General features: G+C 45.3%; 1 protein-coding gene across 16 annotated transcripts in view; it reads right to left on the bottom strand.

The window, feature by feature from the left end:
- FGFR2 (fibroblast growth factor receptor 2) overlaps positions 1-22,783 on the bottom strand; it is an 80,526-nt gene extending 57,743 nt beyond the window's left edge. For 4 of the 16 annotated variants that reach the window (XM_085583733.1, XM_077784722.2, XM_085583732.1 and 1 more), the window contains exons 1-2: positions 20,573-20,762; positions 18,156-18,409 (exon numbers count right to left, since the gene is read on the bottom strand). In XM_085583733.1, coding sequence (XP_085439859.1) covers positions 18,156-18,409; positions 20,573-20,634 — 316 coding nt within the window. In that variant the 5' untranslated portion in view covers positions 20,635-20,762. Of the gene's footprint in view, positions 1-2,246; positions 2,322-3,008; positions 3,276-18,155; positions 18,410-20,572; positions 21,033-22,656 lie in introns of those variants that run through there. The other 12 variants (XM_085583723.1, XM_077784724.2, XM_085583720.1 and 9 more) reach the window with 8 other exon arrangements.
- Positions 22,784-25,634: the final 2,851 nt, after the last annotated feature.

A 25,634-nucleotide genomic window follows, 5' to 3' on the forward strand; every position in this document is an offset into this window, starting at 1 on the left:
TTCTGTAGAAGAACAGCAGCCAGGGACTATTGTGAGGTCGTGGACTTTGCCAGGCTCAACATCCCTTAGGCAGGGAAGGGTAAAGGACATTTGGCCATTGTGTACCACTGCCTGCCCCACAGCACACACCGGGAAGACAGCTCCTGATCCCTCCTCCATCTGCCTTGCAGCACAGTGCCTTCAATTAGCTGTGGCCTCTTGGATGCGATAGAAAACTTGGAAGAGGAAAAGAAGACTTACAAGGCACTAGGCACACCATCTCAAGTCCCATCCCTGATTTTCATATATTATTTGCCAAATCACAACCCTCTTTCAGCAGCCTTGTATTAATCCAAGGGATGCAACTTTTCGCTGAGCACAGAATACTTGGTGGGACACGGTGCTGCGACCCTTCAGTCAAAGTCCTGCTTCCAGCTCAAACCCTGGGAGGCTGTGTTGCTCCCAGTGGGCACCATCTAGAGAGCAATCCAACAAGGAGTTGCTTGTGGAATGCTCTGCTCAGGCCCAGATCTGTTTTTTTGCAGTTTCCTCCCTTCCATCTTTATGGCTGTGCTTTCCCCTCCATCCGCGATGTTTAAACTCTCACGCCCGAGAGGCATCTTTCGCTCAGAGCAGGGAAAGTGTGCTGGCCCCTGCTGCAGCACACAGCCCTGTCCCAGCAGATGGACACTGTCAAGGGCCTTTCACCAGCTCCCCAATCAAGATTGATTAACAGTAGCTTAAAATGATAGCTCGTTTTACAAGAACGTCATTAGCGCAACCGCTGGGCACTGCTCCCTGTCACTGGAAGGGCAGGAATCCTTCTGAGGCCATTACAGAGCACAGCTGCCTCGAGAGCAGGCCCTTCACTTCTTCCAAAAGCCATTTATGCTCACAATGGATCACCAAAGCCACCACTGCAGATCAGAAGCACAATTGCCACTGAAAATATCACAAACCCTTTTCTGACCAATACTAGTAAAGCTTTAAGGAACAGCAAGCATCAGAAAAGTTTCCTAAAAGGAATTTCCAACCACGGGTCCATTTCAGGGCAGAGCTAACACTGCCTGGATTGGTGAGTTTTGCCTAGACAACCTCCTTTAAAAGCAGTGTCCCTTTTCCAAGCGCTCCCATTCTCTTTGCCACTGCATTCCTCTGTCAGGGCAGCCTCCAGCTGCCTGATCTCAGCCCCTTCCAGAGGCACCTGTGCATCAGCCCAGGGTTAATCACACTAACAGATGGCAGAGGCCAAACAGGCAGCTAGGAACTTATATCACTTTAAATAGCATCTAACGTTTCACAGCTCCAGACCGGGGGCAGCAGCACACAAAAGGCACAGAGATCAGCCCCACACTGTCCCACCTGAGCGAGTGCTCCAAGCTGCAGGGCAGCTGCCAGCTCCTTGCCAGGCTGAGCACCAAATGCACTCCCTGCCCACTGTCATCTCCCCCAAAGGATTTCTGTGCTCTCTGTGTTATTGCCTTTACCAGCGACAGCAAACCACCAAGCCACCGAGGGGGTTTTGCAACGCTGCACAGTGGCACAAGGAGCCAATATGAATTTTACACAGTTTTTTTTCCTCTTAGAGAGTGCTCTATTTAGAGTTTATTAATAGCTTTAGGAATTCTCTAAAGGGGACGAGGTTTAACGCATTCAGATAGGTCTAAGACTCTTTTAGCCCATTTTCATCATGCATAAGTAACATAAAATGTGGGTTTAGCACTGAATCGCCTTCTTTGCAACAAACCTTAAGGTCCTTTGCAGACAAAAGAACCTCATTGCTTCCAAATTCATTATCCCTGGTGAGATTTCTGCTGGAATTGGGGATTGAAGTATTTTCCTCATTACAATTTAAGGGTTTTTTTAAGTTTTCATACCACCTTTTAACAAAATGAGCTGGATCTTTGTTTCTTCTGTTGCATTTCTGCTCAGGTTGAGGAAAAGTTAGTTCATCTGTGAGAGTGTAAACCAGACAAAGACCAAACTTCAATTCAGAAAGAAAGGAAACTGCAGAAACGCCAGGAAGAAGGGGGAAAAAGAAAGTACAGACCAGAAAAGCACATTCAGAAGAATACTAGTTTATTTTTATTTTTCTTTTCCAAGTTACGAGCTACATGAAACAGAAAACAGAGGAGGACAAAGATACCACTACTTGACAGGACATGCAGTTAACAATCAAGAAGCTCTGAAGACAGGAGTGCAAGAGATGGGACATAATTTTCCACGTGGATCTTGCTAGTGACTTCTGGCAGTTCGTTGTTACTTACTCATCTGGTTGCTGTCATTCACAAAGTCCTCGGACCCATCATTGTCGTCTTCATCATCCCCAGAGGAAAGAGCATCTGCACATTAAAAACAACCAAGTCTTTAAACCAGCCTACTTTTTTTTTTTTTACAGAAAAACAAATTGATAAGCTACATCTTAGACTGTATATTAAGAAAAACAAGTGTTTGTTAGTTGTGCAGAAGCTAGAGAAAAAGAAAATCCAGCCACAAAATGTGCTATTTCCATGTAAAATTGTAACAAAACTAGCTAATAGTCCTGAAGTGCTACAGAGTTTCCCAAGGGAGTTTGCCAATCGCAAAAATCTCTTTCTACTTAATATTTTAATTTCTGTTTGAGAAATGCAGTTGAACAGAACTGAGTATCTCCGGAACAATTTATTGCTAAACTTGAAGGATGTACAACACACATTCTCCTTTTCTGATGGAGGGGACAAAAACCTATATTCATTCTATTGGATTTCTCATCATCACAGCAACTCTTTCTAATTTAATCCTGTCGGAGTGGCATAAAACAGAGAGCTCTACAGCAGCTGTTAATCTTTGTAGAGCCCATGGAGCAAAAAGGAGTAGATATAAACTGAGCCAATTTCAGGGTCAGGACGAGGAGAAAAACCCCCAAAACAGCTACAGAGCTCATCTTAACTCACTGTGCCCTAGTGGACTGTTTCATGTTAGGTCATTATTTGTCTTAACATCACATCTTACACCTTCTGCATGCAAAAACCTGTGTTTGACTCACTCACCTGTAACATTTACAATGAAGTACAGAGTATCACTGTCTAGGGTCCTAACAGCAGTGCAAGCATAGAGGCCCGAATCTCTGGCTGTGGCATCCTTAATTTGTAAGTACTCCCCAATAATCACTGTCCTATTGTCAGGCCCCAAAGGGAGCCCATCCTTAGTCCAACTGATCATGACGGCGTCTCTCAATTGACAGCGCAACTCAAGCGTCTCTCCTGGAAGTGCTGAGTAAACATCTGGCTGAGAGATTTGGTATTTGGTTGGCGGCTCTGCGAAGGTGGAAGGAAAGGAGGAAAAAATAGAAGAAAGAGAAGGGAAAGGAGAGAATTTCCAACACAGGTCAGTGAAGGCCCTTTGTATCCACGGAAATCAAGTTACGTTAAATTAAAAAAAAAAAAAAAGTTTTGTCCCGATCAGCCTGTGTTGTTAAACTGAACCACATGCAGGTTATTTTCAAGAAGTTCACCACGAGTAAAGCTCAGGCACTTTTGACCAGTGTCTTGGCATGTCCCTTGTCCCCAGTGCCACACCAACACATTACTCCTCTCATGGGTCACAGAGAGCAGGGGACAATGAGGGCTGCAGAACCTGGAGACTTCAAAGGACTTGAAGGAGAAGGAGGGGTTCAAAAGGCAAATTCTGTTTTCTATCTTAGCATTTAGGTCCACAATTCAAATGAATAATTATCTTTCCCTACCTGATTTTGTTATAAGTCACTTTTTAATTGTTAAAACCTAGGAGGTGCTGTTTCTAAAGAAAAGGACACCCCAAACCCCCTTCATTCACTAAACTAATAAACATGAGTTCCTATACACAGTATATATGATTCCTTTTATTTTTCTCCCTGTGCTCATCACGAAGTCTCATTTGCCTTCTATGCAATGAACACTTCTCTCCATGGCAGTAACTTTTCCCTTTAAATTCTTTTTTGCTTCATTACTTATTTCACAACCTCTCCCAAGTGAATACAGCAGAAACCCAGGAGCACAAGCAAAGCTTTCAGAATCGAAGTACACACAGAAGTTCAGAACTAAATGGCTCATCCGTCAGCTCCCTTTGGTAACAAGAATGTCAAACCACAGTCTTTTTCCAAAAAAACACCCTTGGAAAACTACATCTGCCTATAGTTACTAGAGATTCATTCCCCCTTGCAGGGCCAGCTCTCAGCAGGGGGAAAGGAACTGCAGCCCCGGGCACTCCAGACTGTCTCCACAGTGGGAAGCTCAGCACACCTACCATGAGCTCAGGCTGTCCCACAGACTGGCACTGCTTCTGCAACTGGTTGCTCCCTACCTCCACACTATCCCTCTCCCAAGGGCCTCACCAAGAGTGGCAGGAATGGTAAATAAAGGAAAGAAGCACAGAGGCATCTTCTGTTTGCTCATGGGGAGGGTCAGAGCATAGAGACAGCTGCTCCCCGCGCAGCCCGGACACGTCCTGCCCTGCACAGGCACCACCTGTGAGCCCAGGAATAAATAAAACACCTCTCTGTCTGCTTGGGATCTGAGGCAGCTCTAAAAGGTGAAGTCCCTACTTCCTTCTAAGAATGCCAAAACCCTGAAACCAGTGTTCCTCCTCCTTGGGTTGTCGTTTTCTGTATCACACTTTCAACAGGGAAGCCTGAAACAAGCACCACGTCTGAGATGTCTGGAAATGCTGAAGTTGTGTCAGTAGCTGGGTTTTGTGCAGCCCTGCAAGGAGCAGAGAGTTGGACTTGATGGTCTCCATGGGTCCATTCCAGCAGGAAACATGATTCTATGAGCACCAGAAGGGTCCAGCAGGGTGGGGGACTCATGCATTTAGGTATCAGGTTCTACTCATGGACCTGGAGACCCAATTTCTCTCCCACTCATCCTGCAATCCTGTCATTACAGGAACGTGCCCTATCAAAGCTTCTCCTGCCTTTTCATTAGGGCAAACATGTTTGCTCAAAGAACAGGTTTGACACACACATCACACCAAGGTGGCACGTGAAATCCATCCCAAAACACGACCAGTTACAGAGACTGTAAAGTTTTTAGGATTTAGATTTTATAACAAGGTCTCTAACTCCCTAGCATGCAGAGTTCCATCTCAAGAGTCTAGGCTCCAGTAGAGATTTATACCTCTTATAAATTAATTCAGTCTTGCTGATAGAGTCATGAACACACAGGTCTGCAATTCAGGTGTTTCACTGAGGTGTGTCACATTACGCTCACAGAAATCAAATTTTCAGAAGGAGCATGGGCTCCTTTCTACATATATTTCATCACAGTAATGAGTGTGTTTGAGTCTGCTTGAGAATTGTTTTAAATTAGATTTCACTGTCAAATAAAGAAGGTACCTGAAGCCAGTCACCTAATTTACTTTGAAGTTAAATAAGACTTCTTTGTAACATTCTACCTGCAAAAAAATTTCTTTTACAGAGTTTACACTGTGACAGCAATGTACTGGAGACTAAAAATGTCTTTGTTTAAACTTCTTTAAAAGCCACCTTGGGTGATGATACCTTAAATCTCCTTTAAATGCATTAGAGCCTTCTGCTGAACAGTGTCAGGAAACTCACAGGATGAGCCCACACACAATTAAAAAGAAATTAAAATGAAAATAAATCTTTAGCATCATATTACTGATTTCATCTCTTTTCAACTACTAACTCCAAATTTGCAGAGTCTTTCAATACAAATCCAAATCCAAACCTGAGAACAGTAATTTATTTCAAAATTACAATTAAAAAACTCCTTTTATAAAGAAAATCAGTAGTACACTAAAGAAAAACAAGTTTCAAACAGGTATTAGCATTTGGTATATATTATCCTCCTCCATTTCTTTCTCTCTTAAGAGTATCAGGGAAGATGCAGCAAAGTGTTGTCATGATATAATGAAGTCATGTTTGGAAATCGTGAGTTACTTCAGGTAAGCCTTTGTGTTGCCAAACTAGAATGTAGCAGCACTTAAGACTGTCACTTTTTATAATGTTTGCCTATAAACTTTTTTCCAGTGTGGGTTTGAAATGGTGCCCAAAAGCAAACAGAGAACAGGTGGGATTCTGAGGCATGAATCCACCCAACAGCTTCACTGCAAAAATCAACCAGTTCAAACTGTTCAGAAATTCCCAGCAGCACATAAACAACCCATGCTGCAGAGTTAACTCTCCCTGGGACACTACACAGGGATTTTTGCTCTGCTCTGAAATTTAGGGACAAAGTTTGAGCTCATGTCCATGCTGTACCACCAAACCAATGGCTGCCCTGTGGCTGCCGGCAGGATTCTGTCCCTGCTCTCCAGGCAAGGCTTGATGACCTGTTATCACATCCAGCTCCTCCAGCCCTCTTGGAAGCTCTGCCTTGGATCTGGATCCTCAGCCATCACCAGAGCCCTTTGCTGGGTTGGTCAGGTTAGATAGAAAGAAGTTTCTACAAGGAGGGTGGCAGTGGCACAAGCTGCCCAGAGAGGCAGTGGATGCTCATCCCTGGAAACATTTGAGGTCAGGCTGGGCAGGGCTCTGAGCAGACTGGTCTGGTTGAAGATACCCCAGCTCATTGCAGGGAGGTTGGACAAGATGGCCTTTAAAGGTCTCCTCCAATCCAAACCATTCCTTGATTCTAAAGAGGCACAAGATTCCTTTTTAAGTAAATCCTGCAAATCCTGTAACTGTGGCACTGGTTCCTCCTGCAGAGATACACTGACTGAGGTGAATTACACCTGTCTGTCACCCCTTAGAACACCAAACAAGCAACAAAGGCACATGCAGAATGACTCTGGGAGTTCTTAAACACTGCAGGACAGGGACCACTGCTTCTGCTATTTTCTGCTCTCAGCTACATCCTTATTTGTAACAGAGGTGCACACAATGTATTTAAACTTTATAGGTGGAGCTGTTGAACAATATTGCCATGGAAAACCAAGCTGCTGTTAAATAAACAGCTGTGAACTTTTTCTCTGCCTGCTCATACAGCCTCACAGCATGGTTTATTCCATCCAGCCATCAAGTGGAGTAAAGACTGTTTGTATAAAAGCCATGACCACAATAGAGGACTGGGGACACTCTGACTGCTCTATTTCAGATTATTAAGATACGCAATTGTATTCGAAATTATGTTTCTGTTCCAAATTCATTCACTGAGAGAGGTTTATACTTCCTTAAGTTTTAAATTATTATCATTATCATTAGTCTCCATTTAATAAAATGTTAACAAAGAGCTGCTTATCTTAAGTCTCAAGTCATTTAGTTACTTAGTTACAGAGCCAAATAATGAAACCATCAGCTAATAGCTAACCCCAGCAAAGATTCTCACACAACTCTCCAGAACACAAAAGCCTCAGACCCCATCAAGCCACTTTCACTTCAAAAGGCTTCAGTAAATAACTAAACACTCACCACAGTGTGCCCAGAAGGGTCAACAGACCTGACCTGTCAGGAATCCAAGAGGTTCACTGCAAAACTGCATGTCCCCACAGGGAATGCCAGGCTGCCAACCACCACCACCACTGCTGCTTCTCCTACCCCTCCTCGTGGTTCTCCTGTCACTGGGGGAAGTCCAGCAAGGCCATGCTGGATGAACAGCATGGAATGGGGATGTCAAATAGGTCTCATGACTTTGCAAGTGCAGCCCAAGGCTTTAGGCTCTCCGCAGGAGGCAGCCCAGGTATCACCAGGCAGGTGTGCAGCCTTCCCTCCCCGCTCCCAGGGACAAGATGATGGGACTCTCCCTTCATTTAAGCTGGCAGACCAATATTTAGAGGATCTCCGTGCCCTCTTCTGACAACGGATGATAAAATCAGCCTGCAAAAGACACAGCCCACCAGTTTAAGAATGCAGAGTGTCATTCCTGGCCATGGTGACCATCTCCCATTAGCCAAGAGCAAAACAAAGGTTCCTTAGACAAAGGGGCACAAAACAGTGTTTGCAATTCATCCATCAGCTGCTCCAAAGCCACTGGGTTCCTGCTGTCCCACTGGTACTGTTCCTGTCAGCCAGCTGCCAGCTCTGCCTCTGCCAGGCACCATCAGGAAGTCTCTGTCCTGATAAAACACGTCCCAAATTGCTACAGTTCCTCCCATAATTTTAAAACACTAACAGTTTATTATTTTTTAAATCCCTTGTCCCTGAACAAGACTGCAAAGAGCACGAATCATTTCCCACCAGATAATGTAGAAAAACATTAGTTGCTCAAATCTGATTAAAAAGATCTGGGCCTTGTAGAAAAGCTTCAAACACAAAACTTGAAAAAGCTATCCATGATGGTTACAAATATAAATATGTGGCAGATTCTAAGTCTTTAATCATTCCTTTACCAGAAACCCCTCATCTGCTCTATTTGATAAACTTTCACAAAACAAAGTGCCAGATTCTCAAAAATAACTTTCTCCTGGCATGTTCATTAGTATTGTTATCCTTATAGAATAAGGACACAATCATCTGATGGGTAAAGAGATTAAACTAGACACAAAAAAAAAAAAATTACATAAGGAACCAGAATAATCCTCTTGTCCTGGAAATTAACATTAGCAAAAAAAGTTGCCACATCATACGTGGCTGGTTCTCCAGCATGTTTGGAGCTTACAGCCACAGTGACCTGCTGGAGCTTGGACCTCTGCACCATGTCAACTCCTACTGAGTGTTGCATATACTAAAACCATCTAAAAAAGCCTAAAAAAGTGAATCTCCTCCAATTGCAATAACTTGCCAATGTCATCATGGGTAAGGGAAAATATTACACTGCACTATATCTTGTTTTCCTAAGCTTTGAAGGCTTAGAAAAATAAAACATTCTGGTGAGCAACAAAGCATTTTGCCACTTGTCAGACTCCGTGGACAAGAAAAAATCCTCTGCTAAAACCAGAAATTATCCCCATGTGATTATATCCCATCTGTCTTGGGTCATACTCCTTGGCAGCAGGTAGCAGCCCCCAGGCAGCATTTGGCCCTGGCTACAGCCACCCAGACCTCATCACACCCAGCAGAGGAGAGCAGCGGGACCAAACCTCACGAGGATGGTCCCCTGCTACCAGGGGTGAGGGACACGAAAAGTTTCATCAGGGCTTTGATGGCTGCCAAGCATTGGGTGGATGTGTCTCACTCACCGTGTGGTTATAGAAAGATTCATTCCCAAAGAGAAAGAAATTATACTTGTCTAGGCTTTGTGCAGAGATTAAAAATTCCTACAACTCGTAGCCTGCTTGCTCCTACCTGTCTTTATAGACGTGAGTGTTGAGTTACGGCTGCACAACCACGCAGCCTTGAGTATCACATGCTCGTGGGCTTGGCTGGGTGTCTGTGCTGCTGGAAGCCAGGCCAGGGAAGACTCAGAGCATGCCAAGTTCAAAGTAAACAGCAGAGACCAGCGAGGCCACCTCCTGCTGCTGGGAACTGCCCTGCCACTTCTTCCTGCTCGTCCCCATCCCGCACGTCTGCTCCTGGCAGGATGGAGAGTTCTTCATGCAGCAGCACCACAGGACTGATCTCCAGATAGGGCAAGAAACAGGAAAGCACCAGGATGGCTTCTGCACGAAGAGGTGGCAAGCATGGAGGGAAAGAGCATCCCCAACCCTGAGGAGTCACACCAAACCCCCTAAAATTACTGTCTGTAATTTCGTCAGTTTGATGAGAAACTAAAGGCCATCTTCAGGATGTGAATGCTTGGTTCCAGGCAGCAAATCTTTACCATTTCTGTCCAAGTTATAAAATCCACCATCTGCCTAAATGAACAGAGTGGGAACCTCTCTGCTAAGTGAACTGAGGAGTACGACAAACCTAACACACTTGTAACACAATCTCAAAAATAATTAACTACTCTTCAAACTCATTACAGAAGAGTCTTCTCATGTAATCTATTATACAATACAAAGGGGAAATGAATCGCATTTTGCCAGAACCTCAAATGAAAAGCTGAAAAAAAAAAATTAATCTTCTCTTCTTAAAAAAGCAGAATTTGAAACTAGGAACGTTTTCTTATTGTTTCTTCTTTCAGCAAGAGCAGAACTTTAAATCTCCCTGACTGAACTCTGCACGTAACCAAGTGGCAGAGCAATTAAACCAGCTCCTGTTGTTCAACCCAGCCTTAAAGTCTGCTTGGGAAAGGCTCCATAGTAAGATATACAGCCTTGGGAAAGCGTACGAGCACGTATATTTGGTTACAAAAGGTTTTTCTTGGGTTCAGTATTTTCTTCCGTCTATTCCAATCTGTAGCTCTTTTTCAGGTTCTTTATTTGCATTTCAAGAGCAACATAAAACCTGAACAGAACATAGATCCAAACATAAAAACAGAACCTTTTTCTTCCGTGTTTGCCAAAATCCATGCTCAAGACTATAACTGCTCAATGTGCAAAAGAAATAAATTACAACTGGGAGGATAAAAATTGCACAATTCAATGTTGCAGTGTTAGTTCTGGATGCAGAGAACATCTATTCAGATTCCCTACAAGCAAATCTGCAGTTGTTTCTTTTGTACACGGTCCCACTTTTACTTGACTATACAAATCCTCTTAATTTTAGCAGCTCGTCTGGAAGTCTCATCTTGCCTGCTCCCCTGAAATTCATCTCCCCCCACTTCCTAAAGGGGGATTTGAAAATAGGCACTGGAAACAATATCCCCAAAACATCCTCTCAGCACTTTTGAGAGCCTCATCCACAACACACAGGGCATAAACCACGGGATATTCTCCAAGCACTTCAAAGCCTCAAGGCATACCAGGCTCCCTTTCAACCGAGAGCAATATTTAGGCAAGAGGCATCATAACTTGTTTAATTCCAGCTCCACACAGAGGACAGTCTCCAGTGGGGACAAAGAAAGAGCAGCACAAGCCCTGAAGTGAAAAGCCAGGCTGGCTACATGCCTTTCCAGGTGGCACACAAGCACTCACACAGTGAACCTGCAGACACCTCTGTCACTCCTGACAGGACCAGTGGCTCCTGGGCACTTTGCCATACTAATGGGAGAGGTTCAAATGCTTCTGAATTGTCAGAAGAGCTATTACTGAGCTGTGGTTCACTGCAGATTTATTAAGAGTCTCCATGTTAATCCTGCACAGCTAAAATACCTGTGCTACCCTGCTGAGTAAACAGTACCAGGGAAATCTGGATACTTCAATACTGTAGTATCTCAACAGCACTAATTTTCATGAACAAACAGTGTTTAACAGAACCATGCTCAAGAAGTACTTAAAAATTTGAACTGGGTGTTAAAAATTACTTTCAAGAACTGTCAGGTGGCATTCAGGATTAGAAGTCATATTACTTTCCTTGAAACAAATTAAATATTGCAACACTGAGCCACTGAGCAGGGCACTTTCCAAACTTGCAAAGCCAGTCTCCCAGAGCAGGTTCTGCTCCTGCCCAGCAGCAGGTCCTGCCAGCAGCTCACCTCCCCACACTGCCCATCCTAAAGGAAGCGTAGCATGAGTTTTCCTACCACTCAACTTTTTATTACAGTTTAAAAACTAAGTTATTTCATGGTGATCTGATCAATTGCTGTCCGTCCAACCACAACAGAACTTCCTACAGCCTTGTCCTGGTGGGTACAGCCCACCAAGGCACCCCCAGCCACAGCATCCCACTCCAGCCCCACTCAGAAACAGCCACAAGTCCCCTGGGAGAAAGCCTGAAGGGTCACAAAAGTTTTTTCCTTCCATGTAACAAAACTCAATTCAAAATAGAACAGCTAAAAGAAAACAAAAATTCAAATACAACCAAACTATGGTTTTCTCATCCTCAACCAGCCTCTCATGCTCAACCAGTCTCTCATGCTCGTTTTTCTCCCTTCCATCCTCCAACACATTTCCCTTTCCAGTAAACCCTCACAAATGCAAGCCATTTGCTTGGTACAAAGGAATTTTCCCCTCTTCCCAGTTCTTGTGGCTTTGCTTGACACGGTCAATGTCCCAAACTGATGAGCCAGTTCTTTTGTGGGGGAGGAAAAGCAATAATTACACACAACCTGCAACGTGTGAGGAGGGGAATGAAAGTAGGTCAGGTCTCAACTCCTCAGCTTCACTGGGGTTCACCAAATGCTTTCACTTACAGTCACTTTAAAAATACAATTAAAATAATAATAGCACAGCAAGTGAACAAAGCAACACTGTAGAATTCAGCTTTCAATCCCTTTCTTTGATATGGATAATTGCATTTGTGTGGTGACAAGAGGCACAAAAACCTGAACCAGCAGAAAATGAAGCCCACAAGATGTATCACAGTATCTGATATTCAGAAGTCCAGGAAAAACAAACCCATTAAAAAAGGGTTCTTTGGAAAAAAAAAAACAAAACAAAACAAAGAAACTACCAGTGATAATTAAGAGATGGGAAAGGACAATCTGGAGACACACATAATCAGTTTATGCATTATAAGGTGGTCTTGAAAGTAAAAAAAAAAAAAAATCCACATTAAAAAAAAAATCCTTACAGAATCTCTTGTTTTGCAATGTCTTGGTTGGGAAGCACAGTCCCCAAGGAGCAAATGCCAAGGCAGTTCTGCTGACGCTCCCAGCTCCGACTGAAACCCGAAGGGCCAAACTTCCAGAACAGCTCTGGCACTCCCAGCGCACGTTTCGTAATTATAACAGGAGCTGTTGGCTGCTGAACTCCTGCAAATCTGGTCCTTATTTAAGATCTGACTCTTACAAAGTCGCTCCAAAGTTGCTCAGTTGCTCCAACTTCTCTTTCAATCAGTTTAAAAGTCAGTTTATTCCCTGGTACTGCAAGACGGCGTCTGTGATTTGGGGAGCACGCCGTGCCAAATCTCCCCGAAAAAACCCCACTGCAAACACACCCTGCAACGTGCTGAGCCTCAACTCAAAGGTCTGAGTTCCAAATCAGTCCCCAGGTTGCTCACAGGATGATTTTACTCTGGAAGGCTCCGTGCCAAACCAAATACTGCCCCGTTTCCCACCACCACCACAACCACCAACCCTCTGCAGAAGATGTTCCCACTTGTCCAGCTGGGATTCATGGTCCCTTTTCAGCCTGAATTTTGCACTTCTTTAACTACACTGAAATGAATTTTCTCCTCTAGTCAAACCAGGTGTGCTAGACAAGACACAACTTGCCAAAGCGGGTGATGGTTCTTTTAGAAACACAAGATTTAAACTGCTCAGGAGCACTGCTTCGAAGAAAGTCTCTTTCACTCTAAAGCTTTAATACTGAGTCTCAAATGCATGACACTTAAAATCTGACACTTCCAATAAGCAATTTTTTCTCCCTAAATGACAGAAAATGACATAGTTGAGTATTTTTCTAGCACTCCCATCCGATCCTAAACGAAATATTCATTTTAAGAAAACACTTATCTCTGTTTTTGTTTAAAGCCATTTAAAGATCATTTCTAGTGAAGCTGGATATAGAAATAAGCTCGTTAAGAGCTACGCCATGGGTATTATTAAAACATCACAATAGTCCATTTTCTCATGCAACTTGCATAACTGGAGATGTCAGCATTTTCATTGTAAATTCTGCTTTCAGAGGTTTCAAACTTGCCTGTAAAAAAGTTGCTATGGCCCAAAATTTGTTGTTATTTCCCTGCCAAGGAAGAACTATTTTAATATTAGGAAACCATGCATTCATTGGAGTCAGCTGCTGGTTTGGAGTTTTATCTACACAAGTTATTTTTAAGAAAGAATAAAAAGATAAAAAAACCTCACAAGTCAGCATCTTTGATAATCTGGCTCAAAAAAAAAAAAAAAACAAAACAAACCCTCACTAAAGGAATCAAATTCCCAAAAGTTAATAACTATTATACTCCTTCAAAAAGCTTCAACTGTATAGCAGATAAGCCTAAAACATGCAATTATTTCTGCTACTTTGCAAAATAGTAGCCACACAGAGAGACTACCAACTCCCAGTGTCTCATCAACACTGACTGTAAATAACAACCCTACCCATGTCCAATTAGTTTGAAGCTCAAGACCATGCTCCTGCTAAAGGGCTGCAGATTTTAAACACAGAATGGACACATTAAGACTGATTTAATCTGGCTGCTTGTACAATTCCCCAGAATCTCAGCTAGCAAATCCTGTACTGGGCCAAATAACTTACTGAACCAGATCCCTGAAAGGGCAGCCAGCCCTCACCCGAAGCTGTGGGGATGTCACATTCCTCCATAATGGGCTTTAATAATTGCCCTTCCATGAAATAAAATTAAAATTAAATAAATTTAAAATATGAAGCCGACTCTGATTTAACTAATCGTTTTGAATTCTTAATTTAACTCGCAGATATCAAAGCCGCTGTTCTTGTTTAAAAAAGAAAAAGCCAAAATAAAACAGTCAGAAGTTCGGGTGAACCATTTGCTTTATTTTTTTTCCTACCAAACTAGAAGCAGCATTCTGGTGCTTCTACACCACCTCTGTCCCAGGAAAATAAATGATGGATGTGCAGGGTACTCCAGCCCTGTGACCTCTCGGCAGGGTGGCACTGGCTGGAGAGGACCCATGGGGACACCCCAGACTGGGGAGTGGGACAGGGGACATCCCACCACCACAGCATCCCTGCTGCACACACTGGAGCACCTCACAAAATCCCCCATCCTGGCCCAGGCAGCTCACAGCAGCTCAAGAAGGATCTCCAAGTGGACAGTGCTGACCACTGTGACCACAGGTGACATTAATCTTTAAGCACTGCCAACATTTTGACAAAAATGAAGGTACGTTGCTCAAAAGACTCAACATTTTTGCAGAAAGGAAGGTACTCTGCTGAACATACTTATTTTTGGATGTTGTTTTGTGTCAGCAAGTGGCTATGACTGATTAAATCCCATAGAAAAATTCATTATTCACTTCCACCATAAACACACATCACCCGGTAAAGGGGTTCTCTCCCCTTCCCTGCTGCTCCTGGGAATCTCCCAAATGTAGGACCATTCTGAACTACTCTGTTTTCCACAGGACACAGAAATAGGCTGTCCCTTGTGGAAAGCTTAAATTAATCCTTTGAAATTTGACCTAAATTAAAAGAACTGAAACGTGTTGCCACCGCACCGGGCGGGGGCTCCAAGTGGGTGCTCCAAGGATGGTGTCAAGGCATTGCATGGGGGTAAGAGACCAAATTAGCTCCCCAGCAGGATGATAACACACAGCCTGGGCAAGGGGAGGTCAAGGGAGAGCTCACTATTTATCAAATACACGTCCAAACTAATTATTCAGTTCACAAAGTAACCCTTCAACCCATGTGTGCGGTCAGAGCCCTTGTGAAATGCTGGCTATCATCAAAGGCCTGGGCACGCACAGGCTGAGAGAATGGTGCCTTTGTACACGCTGGGGAAAGCTTGTTTCTAAACATTTAAAAGCAGAAAAAGTCTCTCTGCTCCCTGAGACAAAAAACATGTATGTAAACACTTGATGTGAGAGATAATTTGAGAGCTGGCAGTCCCCACAGAAGTCCTGCAGGTCCTGTTTCTGCTCACACAGCTCAACAGCCCTGGGTTTTGCCACCACTGCTTGGGAATAAAGCACCACAGCTGAGATCCACCACACTCAGGATGCCACAATAGCAGCACCAACATTACCACTCACAATGGATCAAGATGCTATTTCCAGTGTAAACACTTTCAAGCGGACCAGAGTAATACTCAGTGGTAACAGAGGATATTTATTTACTCAAGACTGACTGAGAAGAGCCAAAAGGCACAGCACCCCCTTAATGCATGACATCTTGCACATATCCATCAGCTGATTACCCTGCTAGGTAAATACTGCTTGAACTAAAGCACATACCTTAGTATTTTTTATATATAGCCAGATAATCTGAAGAAAAGGATTGCAAGTGCCCCTAAAGTTATGCACAGCTGAGAGAAGGCATTTTCTCTGTTACACCCAAAGCAACAAATCTCAATTCCCGTTAATGCTGTGTGAAGCTTTTCCAATAGTCTGAGTCACCAAGACAATAAACAATAACAATCCAAGCACCTTGTATTAAAAATAAATAAATAAATACAGACAATTCAGGGCATGTCCGTGAAGGAAGGCTCAGGAGCAGATCAGCAAATGTCACCAAAGGTCGTGGCCCTGCCGACCTTCTCAGCTGGCATGAAATGTCATAGCTCTAATGACTGCAGTCAGCAGCCCCACTGAAAATTTACATTATTGGAGCACCTGACCCCCCAAATTAGCTGTGTACAAAACGTTTTGGCATTTACTAAATTAAAAAAGAAGTCTGCTCTGTCTTTGAAGAGATCTTTTGAAGGGTTTTTTTGGTTTGGGCTTGGAGAGCTTGTGGGTGGCAGTGACAGAACCCAGAGAAGGTGATTGTGTAAAAACCTTGGTTGTGTTTTGGTTTGCTTTTTCTTATCAAAGGGTTTAATGAAATACATAAAGGAGGTTTTATTTCCCAAATCTCAGATATAAAACCCACACAATTCCCTGTATTCTGCAGCATAAAAGCTCTTATTATGCCATTAACTTAGAAGCGTTTTGATTTTTTTTTTCTTGTTTCTGGTAATGATTTCGGTTCTCACATCAAAAATTGTTTCACATCAGTAACATTCCTTCCCAGGAAAGAAGTTTTAAATCTTTTTTAACAATTTACTCTTTGATAAAACCCAGATTCCACCCCCTACATATCAGTGTGTACGACACATATAGTCTCAAACTGTGCTTTCCAAAATAATGAAAGCTATTCTTTCCCTGAAAAGTTGCAAAATTATCAGTCACCATTCAAAAAATATTACTCTTCTTCCCATAAAGCACTTTGCCAATCTTCAACCACATTATTTCTGACTTAACCCTAAAACTAGGGGACCTCACTACAAAGCTAGGCTGAAACCAGAATTATTCATGATTTTGTCGTTCTCCTGAAAAGCCAAAAAGGCACCAGATGTTCAATTAACAAATCATACAGTAAGTGGCAACAAGAGGTTTTGGTTTTTTTTTAAATCTCGGGTTACCTTCAAAAGAAGAAAAAACAAAAAACCCAAGCATTTTTGCTATCAACAATCTCTGTGCCTGACAGATGACAATATTGCTATTCTTTGAGAATTTTTTTCAGGAATGTTTGCTAGGGAAGAGGGCTCATCACCTCTAAATAGTTCATCCCCTGCCATCAATAAAAATGTACTTGGAGTGGATTCTAAAAATGCGTTAGCTGGTGACGTCTATTTTTAGAGGCAGTGGATAGAAACAAATAAGTTTTGCATGAATATTTATTAAATAAAAACGAAGCTGCATCCATGGACATGAGTAGTAGATTGTGTAAAGGCCAAACTCTCTGCAGCAAGCTTGCCAGGTCAGAAATGCTCTGTGGACTATTAGATCAGCTTGACAGCTGAGTTATTAGAACTGTGATCACTCCTCCAAAAGGCAGATACAACCTTATGAAAGAAGCCTCACTTCCTCCCCCAGATGCTCAGAGAGCAGGAATGATCCAGCACAACACAGTAAAATCATTCTTCAACACAATCAGCTCACAACAATGAAAAAGCAGCCTCTCCTGAGCTCTCCAGAGAAGAAAACCACTTTGCAAAGCTTGAGGAGCAGATAAACCTAGAAGAACATACCAACACGTGCAAGCTCAAAATAGGAGATTTTATCAAAACACCTCTTTCAACGTGAAGGTCTAGATTGGCCTTTGCTCTCACAGCAATAAACTCCAGCCCTTCTATTGAGATCTCAACATTCACATCTTCAGAACTTGTGATCCAGGCACTGCACCACCGATTGTGCCTGGATATTAACAGCAACAGGGACGTTTGTCCTGAGTACAAACACCAACAAAGCTGCCATAGCATTTCTGCAGCGTGCCCAGCAAAACTAAACATTCCCAAATGAAAACCACAGAGATTCATTTTTCTCTGGACTCCTCAGGTTAAGACAATCCCAAAGAGCAGCAGCCACTCATCCGCTTTGTTCCTTGAGACAGCAACACCCAAGTGCCACAGAGTGGTTTCCTTAAAGACCCGTTCCTGAAAACTTTCATCTGTACACTTTGATTATACAACGTGATGACAGTCCCAAGTGAAATCACTGACACCACTGGCTTGCACAAGAATAAACAAACGCACGCTTGTACAAACACAGCCCAGGCGAGAGCAGGGAAAGTCAGAAACCGTAACTCGCCAGGGCTGCTCTGCTACTTGCCTTAGATTTACCAGAGCACATGGAAAGATCTTGACTTCTATTTCACATGTCCAAGCATTTAAAATTAGCTTCTTTTAAGGAATTAAGTATTCGAGAGTGATTTACCTTCAGGTTCCACCGTGGTGTCTTCAACAACTAAATTAAATGAAGGTCGAGCCAGGGAAAGTCCAGCCATGGTGACCACCACCAGGCAGATAAGGCAACCCGAATCCCAGCTGACCATCTTTTTAGAGTAAATTCCTGGTCCATTTCCATATCTCCATGTGGACTTTAATCCCATCTGAACACCTCTAGAGAAGCATGGAGAGAAAGCCGTGCCTTCGGCCAGGGTAATGCCTCCTCCCTTGGAACGACGGCTGCTGCGGGGAGGAGAGAGATGGAACACTGTCAGCAAAAACATCTCCAAACACAAACCAAAAACTTCATAAAGCCTCCAACAGAGCTGAGGTGAGAGGGAGGGGAGCAGGAGGATGGGGAAAGTAGTTTTCCAGCTTCAAGAATATGTGAAAAGTGAGTGACTTTTCATCTTCTGTTAGCAGTTTCCATCATCACCTGAGGCGTAACCAAGTCCTCCTTGTTTTCACAAAATCACTTCTCAGCACATATTGAGAGCTATTTTACTGACAGAAAAACATACAGGTTTTCAAAAAATGAGAGGCACACACATGTGCAGGCATATAACCTGTAATGCTACAAAATTACCACAATTATACAAATTATATTCTTGTTATTGTTTGAAGGTTTATGTAAGTTTGCCTTGTTTTTCATTCCTTCACCTAGGCAGTTCTGCAGCCAGACGAATTTGCAGGAATTCAGTAATTTTCCAGAAGAAAAACAGTTGAAAAAATATACTGCTCAGACTTGGAAAGATCTGTAAGACTATTTCATGGATGTACCTTCTTCTGACTCAGTTTAGTGGTCTTTGGAAACCCCTGAGTCCTTGTCAGGTGAAAGGCTCAAGTCTTTGCAGTGATATTGGTTTGCTACACTGCATTACAGGTAATTAAAATCTGTATAAAATATGGTAGAGAGTGCTGTTTCACAATCACCACTTTCCATCCATACATGCCAACCTTTGTGCACAAAACTTTCTTTGCTCAGTCTCTCAGTGATGCTTATTGAGATATATTTTTCAGAGGTGGGGGAAAAAAAAAGAGTCTATCTTATTCACAATAAAACAAATTTAAATGGATGAAGTTAAGTGATAATCCAGCCACGGTCTGACAGAAGTGGCATGAAAGGAACTGGCACTCCCTTCAGGGGACCCTGTTGCCTCCACACTGAGATGCCAGGTGAGGGTCAGAAGAGCATCCTCCTCACAGGGTGATTTAACAGCTCAAGCAGAAAATGAGACCTGATTTTCCGCTTCAGAAATAAAAGTAAAACCTCAGTAAATGGATAAAACAAGTAACTGCAGCAATTGTTCTAATCTGGTCAATGATTCATCTTAGATGTGATGAAACTCAACTAAAATTTGGAGAGCACTTGTCTGGAAGGGGAAAAAAAACCACAAAACCTCTTTTTCCCTCCTGCCCTCAACACTTGAAAATAAAAAATAAAAAAAATAATAAAAAAAAGAAGAAGTAAGGGAGTGTGGAGATAATGTAAACCTTCTCCAAACTTCTTGTCATTCAGATTTGGTGTGGTACCTCAGCATGCTGAAACAGGGACAAAGATTCTCCTTTTATAAAGCCAACCATTTAAAAAGTTGATTCTGATTTTTATTAGCCTTGCGCTAGCTGCTACAAAGTTCACAAATGCTGCTGGGGCATCTTTTATCTTGGGCACTATACACAGTAACTTTTGGAGTCAGTAGAAACAGGTTTTGGATGACATAAATAAATCACTTGAGGAAAACAATACAAGGTGAATCCCTGCTACTTCAGGGCAAGCTTTTTCCAACTCCGTTGGTATCACCTCAAAGCCCTGTCCCTTCCTGTAAAGATTTCAGCCTGGCTCCAGCATCCCAGACCACAAGCTAGCAACTACCATTACATTTCCAGCGAAAACACCACCAGACCACTGCACAAACATTTGCAAAGAGCTTGCCCGGCCCTTTTCTAAATAAGCAGAGAGCAGGTGTAGAGCTGAAGAGAGCTCTGGTTTTGGGACCACTCTGTGCGTGGAGCAAACCCCCCTGGATGCCACCACCCAGGTCCACTGCCCACCTCGCTGTCTGGCAGCCACAGCCCTGCAGCTCAGTTTATCCAGCTGTAAAGTGGGTAGAAACCCCTCATTAACAGCCTGGCTGTAATGCTGATTTCATTTCCATAAATCATCCTGTAAACTCCGATTAAAGCCTATGTTGATAAATGCAAAATCCTATCACGGTTTTGCAGAAAGAAAACATACCAGAACGCCAGCATGTATTTCAAACTCCAAGAGCATTAATTCCACTGACATTCCTGCAGTTTCAGATTTTCAGACTACACTAAACACCACTGACAGCACATTTGTGGTTCCTATCCTCACCCTAAATCCTGAAGAGCCGCACAAAGCTACTTGGCCACGCGTCTCCTCACCTGAAGGTTTTTGTTGCCTCCTGCACCTCAACATCTGCCGGCAGAAAGAAGGGATTCTTCATCCACAGGGCAGCAGCAAACCCAAAATCCTGCCTTGCGAAGGCGCAACGATGCAAAAATCAGAGCTCTGCACCCATCCATGGAGCCAAACCACTCTACCACCAGGACAGCAGACAGGCTTCAAGGATTGCCCTCTCCCAAAAGAAGTGGAGTCCAGCGAAGATGCAACGAAACCAAATTCTTTTCATAGTTTAATTGCCACAGTTGCTGGGGGACGAGTCCCTGGAAAGACCTCCTGTGCTGGATAATTATGTACCTCTATCTCAATGTTTGGAACACAGCCCCAGCATGCTTTTTGGCCTCCACAATTCTGGCTTCCTGACTACAATACCATAATCCCTCCTGGAGTCTCAGACTCAGTGAAAGCCACACGTAGTGTTTATTTTTCCCCTTGAAAGGGAACTCTGTCTCTCTTCTCAGCCTACACTTTGGGGAGGAGTTGTCAGCCCCCAATGATTGATGGCTCTCCTTGCCACTCGCTCATCAAGTCAATTTTCACCTCGTCACATACCTGCCCAAATTTTCTTTGCCAAACTGACAAGCATGGGAAAGCAGACTGGTTTGGGAGCCCAACCAAATTCCTCCAAGCTGCACTTCAGTTTAAACACACTCGCACACACAAACAAGTAGTACTTGTTCAGCAGTGACATTAATTAAATTCAATTCTCAGTGTTCTTTTTAATCTACTTGCATTGTTGTTTATAAGATGTTTATCACTCCCCAGGGACAGCACGATTTGTAGAGTATGTTAACCAAATCAATGCATTGGTCACTGTATAACTTTTCAGCATCTTTCTCAATTAGGCGGGGAATAGCAAAATCTGAGTGAAATATGGATCTTCCCTCCACAAAGAAACCTCAAGGGCTCTAAAAGCCTAGTAGCTTCGTCAGAAAAAATCCAGGTTGAAGAAGCTTTAAAGCTAACAGCTTTATATACACAATTCCACTGACAGAAGAATTGTGTATGGACAGAAAATGCAGAAATATACATCCATCTATAAAAATATACATACACATATATATCTAACAAGACTCTTCAGCAGAGTTCAATCGCCAAGCAAATCTGAGTATCACAGCTATTAAACATTAATTCTGAAGGACTAATGGGAACCGGCTGGCAGCTTCAGTACTTTTTCATTGTTTGAACTTCTTTCATTTGCTTTCCAGGACTATCCTGTTTTTCTCAAGTCTTTTGCCACCAAGAGATCGGGGAGGGGGGGGGGGAAGAAAAATCTGCATTTTAATTGACATTCCAGAGAGCGGGAGAAGTCCAGAGGCTGCTGATTGCTGTCTATTCAGCCCAAACAGGCTTTTCAGATGAAAATGAGAAAAGGCTAGTGGAAGATTTACAGGGATTTGGTACAAAGGAGACAATAAAGTTTTAAATGTTGATAGCGTTTCACACCAAACGCATAATGGGTCCCAGTTTGAAGGGGCCGTTTTGCATTTAAATATATATTTCATTGACGATTTCTCTCCCCCCTTGTCCCAGACGGGGCGGTTGTGCCCCGCAGCCCCGCTCCCGCAGCACGGCGGGGCAGGACCGGGCTCCGACCCGCGGCCGCTACCGAGGCGGGGCTGCTCCTCCGGGGCGAGCCTCCCTTCCTCCGCCCGTGCTGCTGTCACCGCTGGAACCATCCCCGAAGACACCCACGGGGATGCGGGAACGGCAGGGGAACAGCGCTGCTGCTCGGGCTTCCCCCCGCACCGCAGCGGCGACCGAGCGACCGCAACGCGACCCGCAGCTCCACCGCGGAGCAAAGGGAGCCCCGCACCGGCGCATCCCGGCCCGGGCACCCCCAGCCCCGCACCGGGGCATCCCCGAGCCCCGCACCGGCGCATCCCGGCCCGGGCACCCCCAGCCCCGCACCGGGGGACCCCCGAGCCCCGCACCGGCGCATCCCGGCCCGGGCACCCCCAGCCCCGCACCGGGGGACCCCCGAGCCCCGCCCGGAGCCGGGAGCGCGGCGGGACCCCCAGCCCTGCCCCGAGCCGCCCTTCCCCGGCCCGCCCGCTGCCTTTACCTGCGGCGAGAGCGCCGGGCGGGCTCCGCTGCGGAGCGGCGGCTCCCGGGACGGGGCGGAACTCCCGCGGCTGCGGCCGCGGTCACGGCGCGGGCGGCCGCGGCTGGCGAGCCCGCAGCGGCGCAGCGCCGCGCATCCCCCGCGGGACGCGCCCGGGGCAGGCAGGAGGGCGGCGAGGCGAGGCAGGAGCCGGCCCGGCGCCCCGTCCCGTGCCGTGCCCTGGCTCGGCCGCGGCGGCTACCGCCTCACAGGGGCGAGCCCGCCGTGCCCGGCGCCAGCTGCCTCCTCCCCCGCGCGGGCATCGCCGAGCAGCGCGCCGCGGGTCCCGCTCCGCTCCATCCAGCCGCCCGCCCCGAGCCGCCGCAGCTTTGTCACGCCGACAGCCCCCTCGGGTGGGAGGTGGGTTTTCTCTGCCCCCTTTTCCCCCCCTCTCGGCGCACTCCTCCGGCTCCTTCCTCCTCCCCCGGTCACTCCCCCCGCTGCAACCCGAGCCGTTTCCTGGACGGCGCTGCCGGGCTCTGCCAATCGCCGCCGAGCCCTCGGAGGTGCGGAGCCGGGAGCCCCCACCCCGCCCGGGGGTCGCGGGTGCCCCCGCGGCAGCAGCGGCGCGGGGCAGGAGGGGAGCGGGGGAGCCGCGCTCCGGCCCTGCCCGCCCGGGGCAGCGGGGCAGCGCATCCCGGGGCGGCCGCGGGGACGAGGGCAGGAACCCGCGCTGCTCCCGGCCGGCTGCTCCGCTGAAAGTTTTTCCAGCGGGCTGGAAAGGAGAGGGAGAGGGAGAGGTGCGCGGAAAGCGCCGCCGCAGCGGGTGAGCCTGGGCTGCGGCACCGCCACCCCGGCGCTGGGCAGCGTCTGCATCCTCACGCTGAAATGGTACCAGCTCGGCAGTTGTCCCCGAAACCTCTCCTGCAGTGTTTCTGGCTCAGAAGCCACGGCTGGCCAGCGGCCAGTCCCATCCAGAGAGGGTAGCTGGATAACACCCGCTCCAAAAATTACCCTCAGGAGCCTCTCATCCAAAGCTTGATTCCAGCTGCCCCGTGAGTTGGTCTGACAGTGCACTTTTAATACCCGTGTGGTGCCCAAATGGGAAAAGTTGTCGAAAAGTTATGCAAACATCATTTGTTTGGCCACACGGATTTAAAACTGCATAATATTGGTATTCAGAATTCAATATAGCTTAGCCTGATCCTTGCTTAATAAAACATTTGCTTTAGATACCATCAACCATTCAAAGGTTTTGAATATGGAGTCTGTAATGCTTGCTTGTGTAGAATCAGCTTGACAACAAAATCAATAAGTGGTGGTTGCCTCAAATTTAATCAGTGTTGATCAATTTAATGTTACTTTATTTAAGCTCTACTGTACATTTTATATGTTGTGTGAAGTATTGATCAAGGGGATTTTCAAGGACTGAGGCCACGCATCGTAGTGTAAGACTATTTCCACACACCTAGACACCAAAAACTTCAAGTTTTCTGTACTTACCTCCCAGCACGTATTTTCCCACCACTACGGCAGCCTTTATGAGGGAGGGCAGACAAATTTGTAATTGATTGGAAACACAGGTTTCGTTTTTTGTTTTTGCGGGGTTTTTTTGTTGTTCCTAAAGCAACAGACATCTGAATGTTACTAATTGAGAAGCTGAGATGTCACAGTCAAGATCCAATTTTCCCAGCACCGGGCATGTCCATCGCCCATTGAAAACATTGTTAACACATTCTCACATAAATTATTGTCCGGCACAGGAAGCTGCAATACCTTTCCCCATTCATCGATATCTTTGCATACTCTGAAAGAAAAGGAAGCATTCCACTAAAAATGACAAGTCAGAACACCTATTTCCAAGGTCTGGAAGCACTTGTCAGAATTTATTCTTTTGGAGGATGAAAAGATAGCAGTCTATCAATAGCAGCCTTTTCTCTTAAATGAGCCACATTCTCCTGAAGTGGCCCACAACAGCCCAGCTCCTCAATCTGAGAAAAGCAGAAGCATGTTTGGAATTAAAGGGGTGGGGGGGGGGGGGATCAATTCTGTCATCATATTTAGGCTTCAAGAGATCTCAGTGGGCCCAGGGAGCCTTTCATAGCAGTTAGGCTGCTGAATGAGAGCATAATCTCTTTAGTTTTTTCCTCCTCCTCTCAAAGTGGCTGGGATCCTTTCTGTGAGCCCTCCTGCACGTGAATGGTGTGGCTAATAAGCCTATTAATGAGGTTCCACAGCAGAGTGTGAATAGGTAAATAAGCCCCAATCTGTTGAGGTTCAGGAGCAAGGGCAGTAAAGCCATCATGAACTAAAGGTGACAGTTTGAACTGAAATAGGAACAACAGCTCCAGGTTTCAAGCTAAAGAATAGACAGACAAGGCACACATTCAGGCTCCTTCTACCCCCTACCGAGTCCTATTTTCTCTCCCATTCTTCCTCCTTTATAAAATGTCTTGAGTAGTCACCCATTTTTTCAAAAGCTCTTGAGACGTCCTTTTTCATCCTGGCAATGATACATCAATAGGGAGGAAGGAAAATGAGGACACCAATGCTCCTTTGCCCCGCAAGTTTCAAAAGCAGGAACAGCGCTGTGTGCCCTCGCATGTGGAAGCGGGGGAGGAGAAAGAAAGTTAAATTGAATCTTTCAGCCCTGCCAGCTCTTTGTCGCTGCTGTCAGCCCAGTCCAGTCCTCCCTCTGCACGCAGGCAGGGATAGAGTTAATGTTCAACAGGAGCAGGGTCCCAGCCCTGCTCCAGCTGCAGCGAGGGCACAGCTGGGTGATGAGATGGATTCAATCCTTCCCAACATCTCTTTTACCTGGCGGGGTAAAGATGTGCCCGACTTCAGGCTGCTCCTGGGCTGGACCCAGCAGAGCCCAGCTCATCCCTTCATCCCAGCTGGAAGGGATGAAGGCAGAAAGTGAGGAGATGGATTAATTCCCTCCCAACATCCCTTTTACCTGGCGGGGTAAAGATGTGCCCGACTTCAGGCTGCTCCTG

This window comes from Lonchura striata, chromosome 6 (genome assembly GCF_050655825.1).
Source record: "Lonchura striata isolate lonStrDom1 chromosome 6, ASM5065582v1, whole genome shotgun sequence".
Lineage (NCBI taxonomy): Eukaryota > Metazoa > Chordata > Aves > Passeriformes > Estrildidae > Lonchura > Lonchura striata.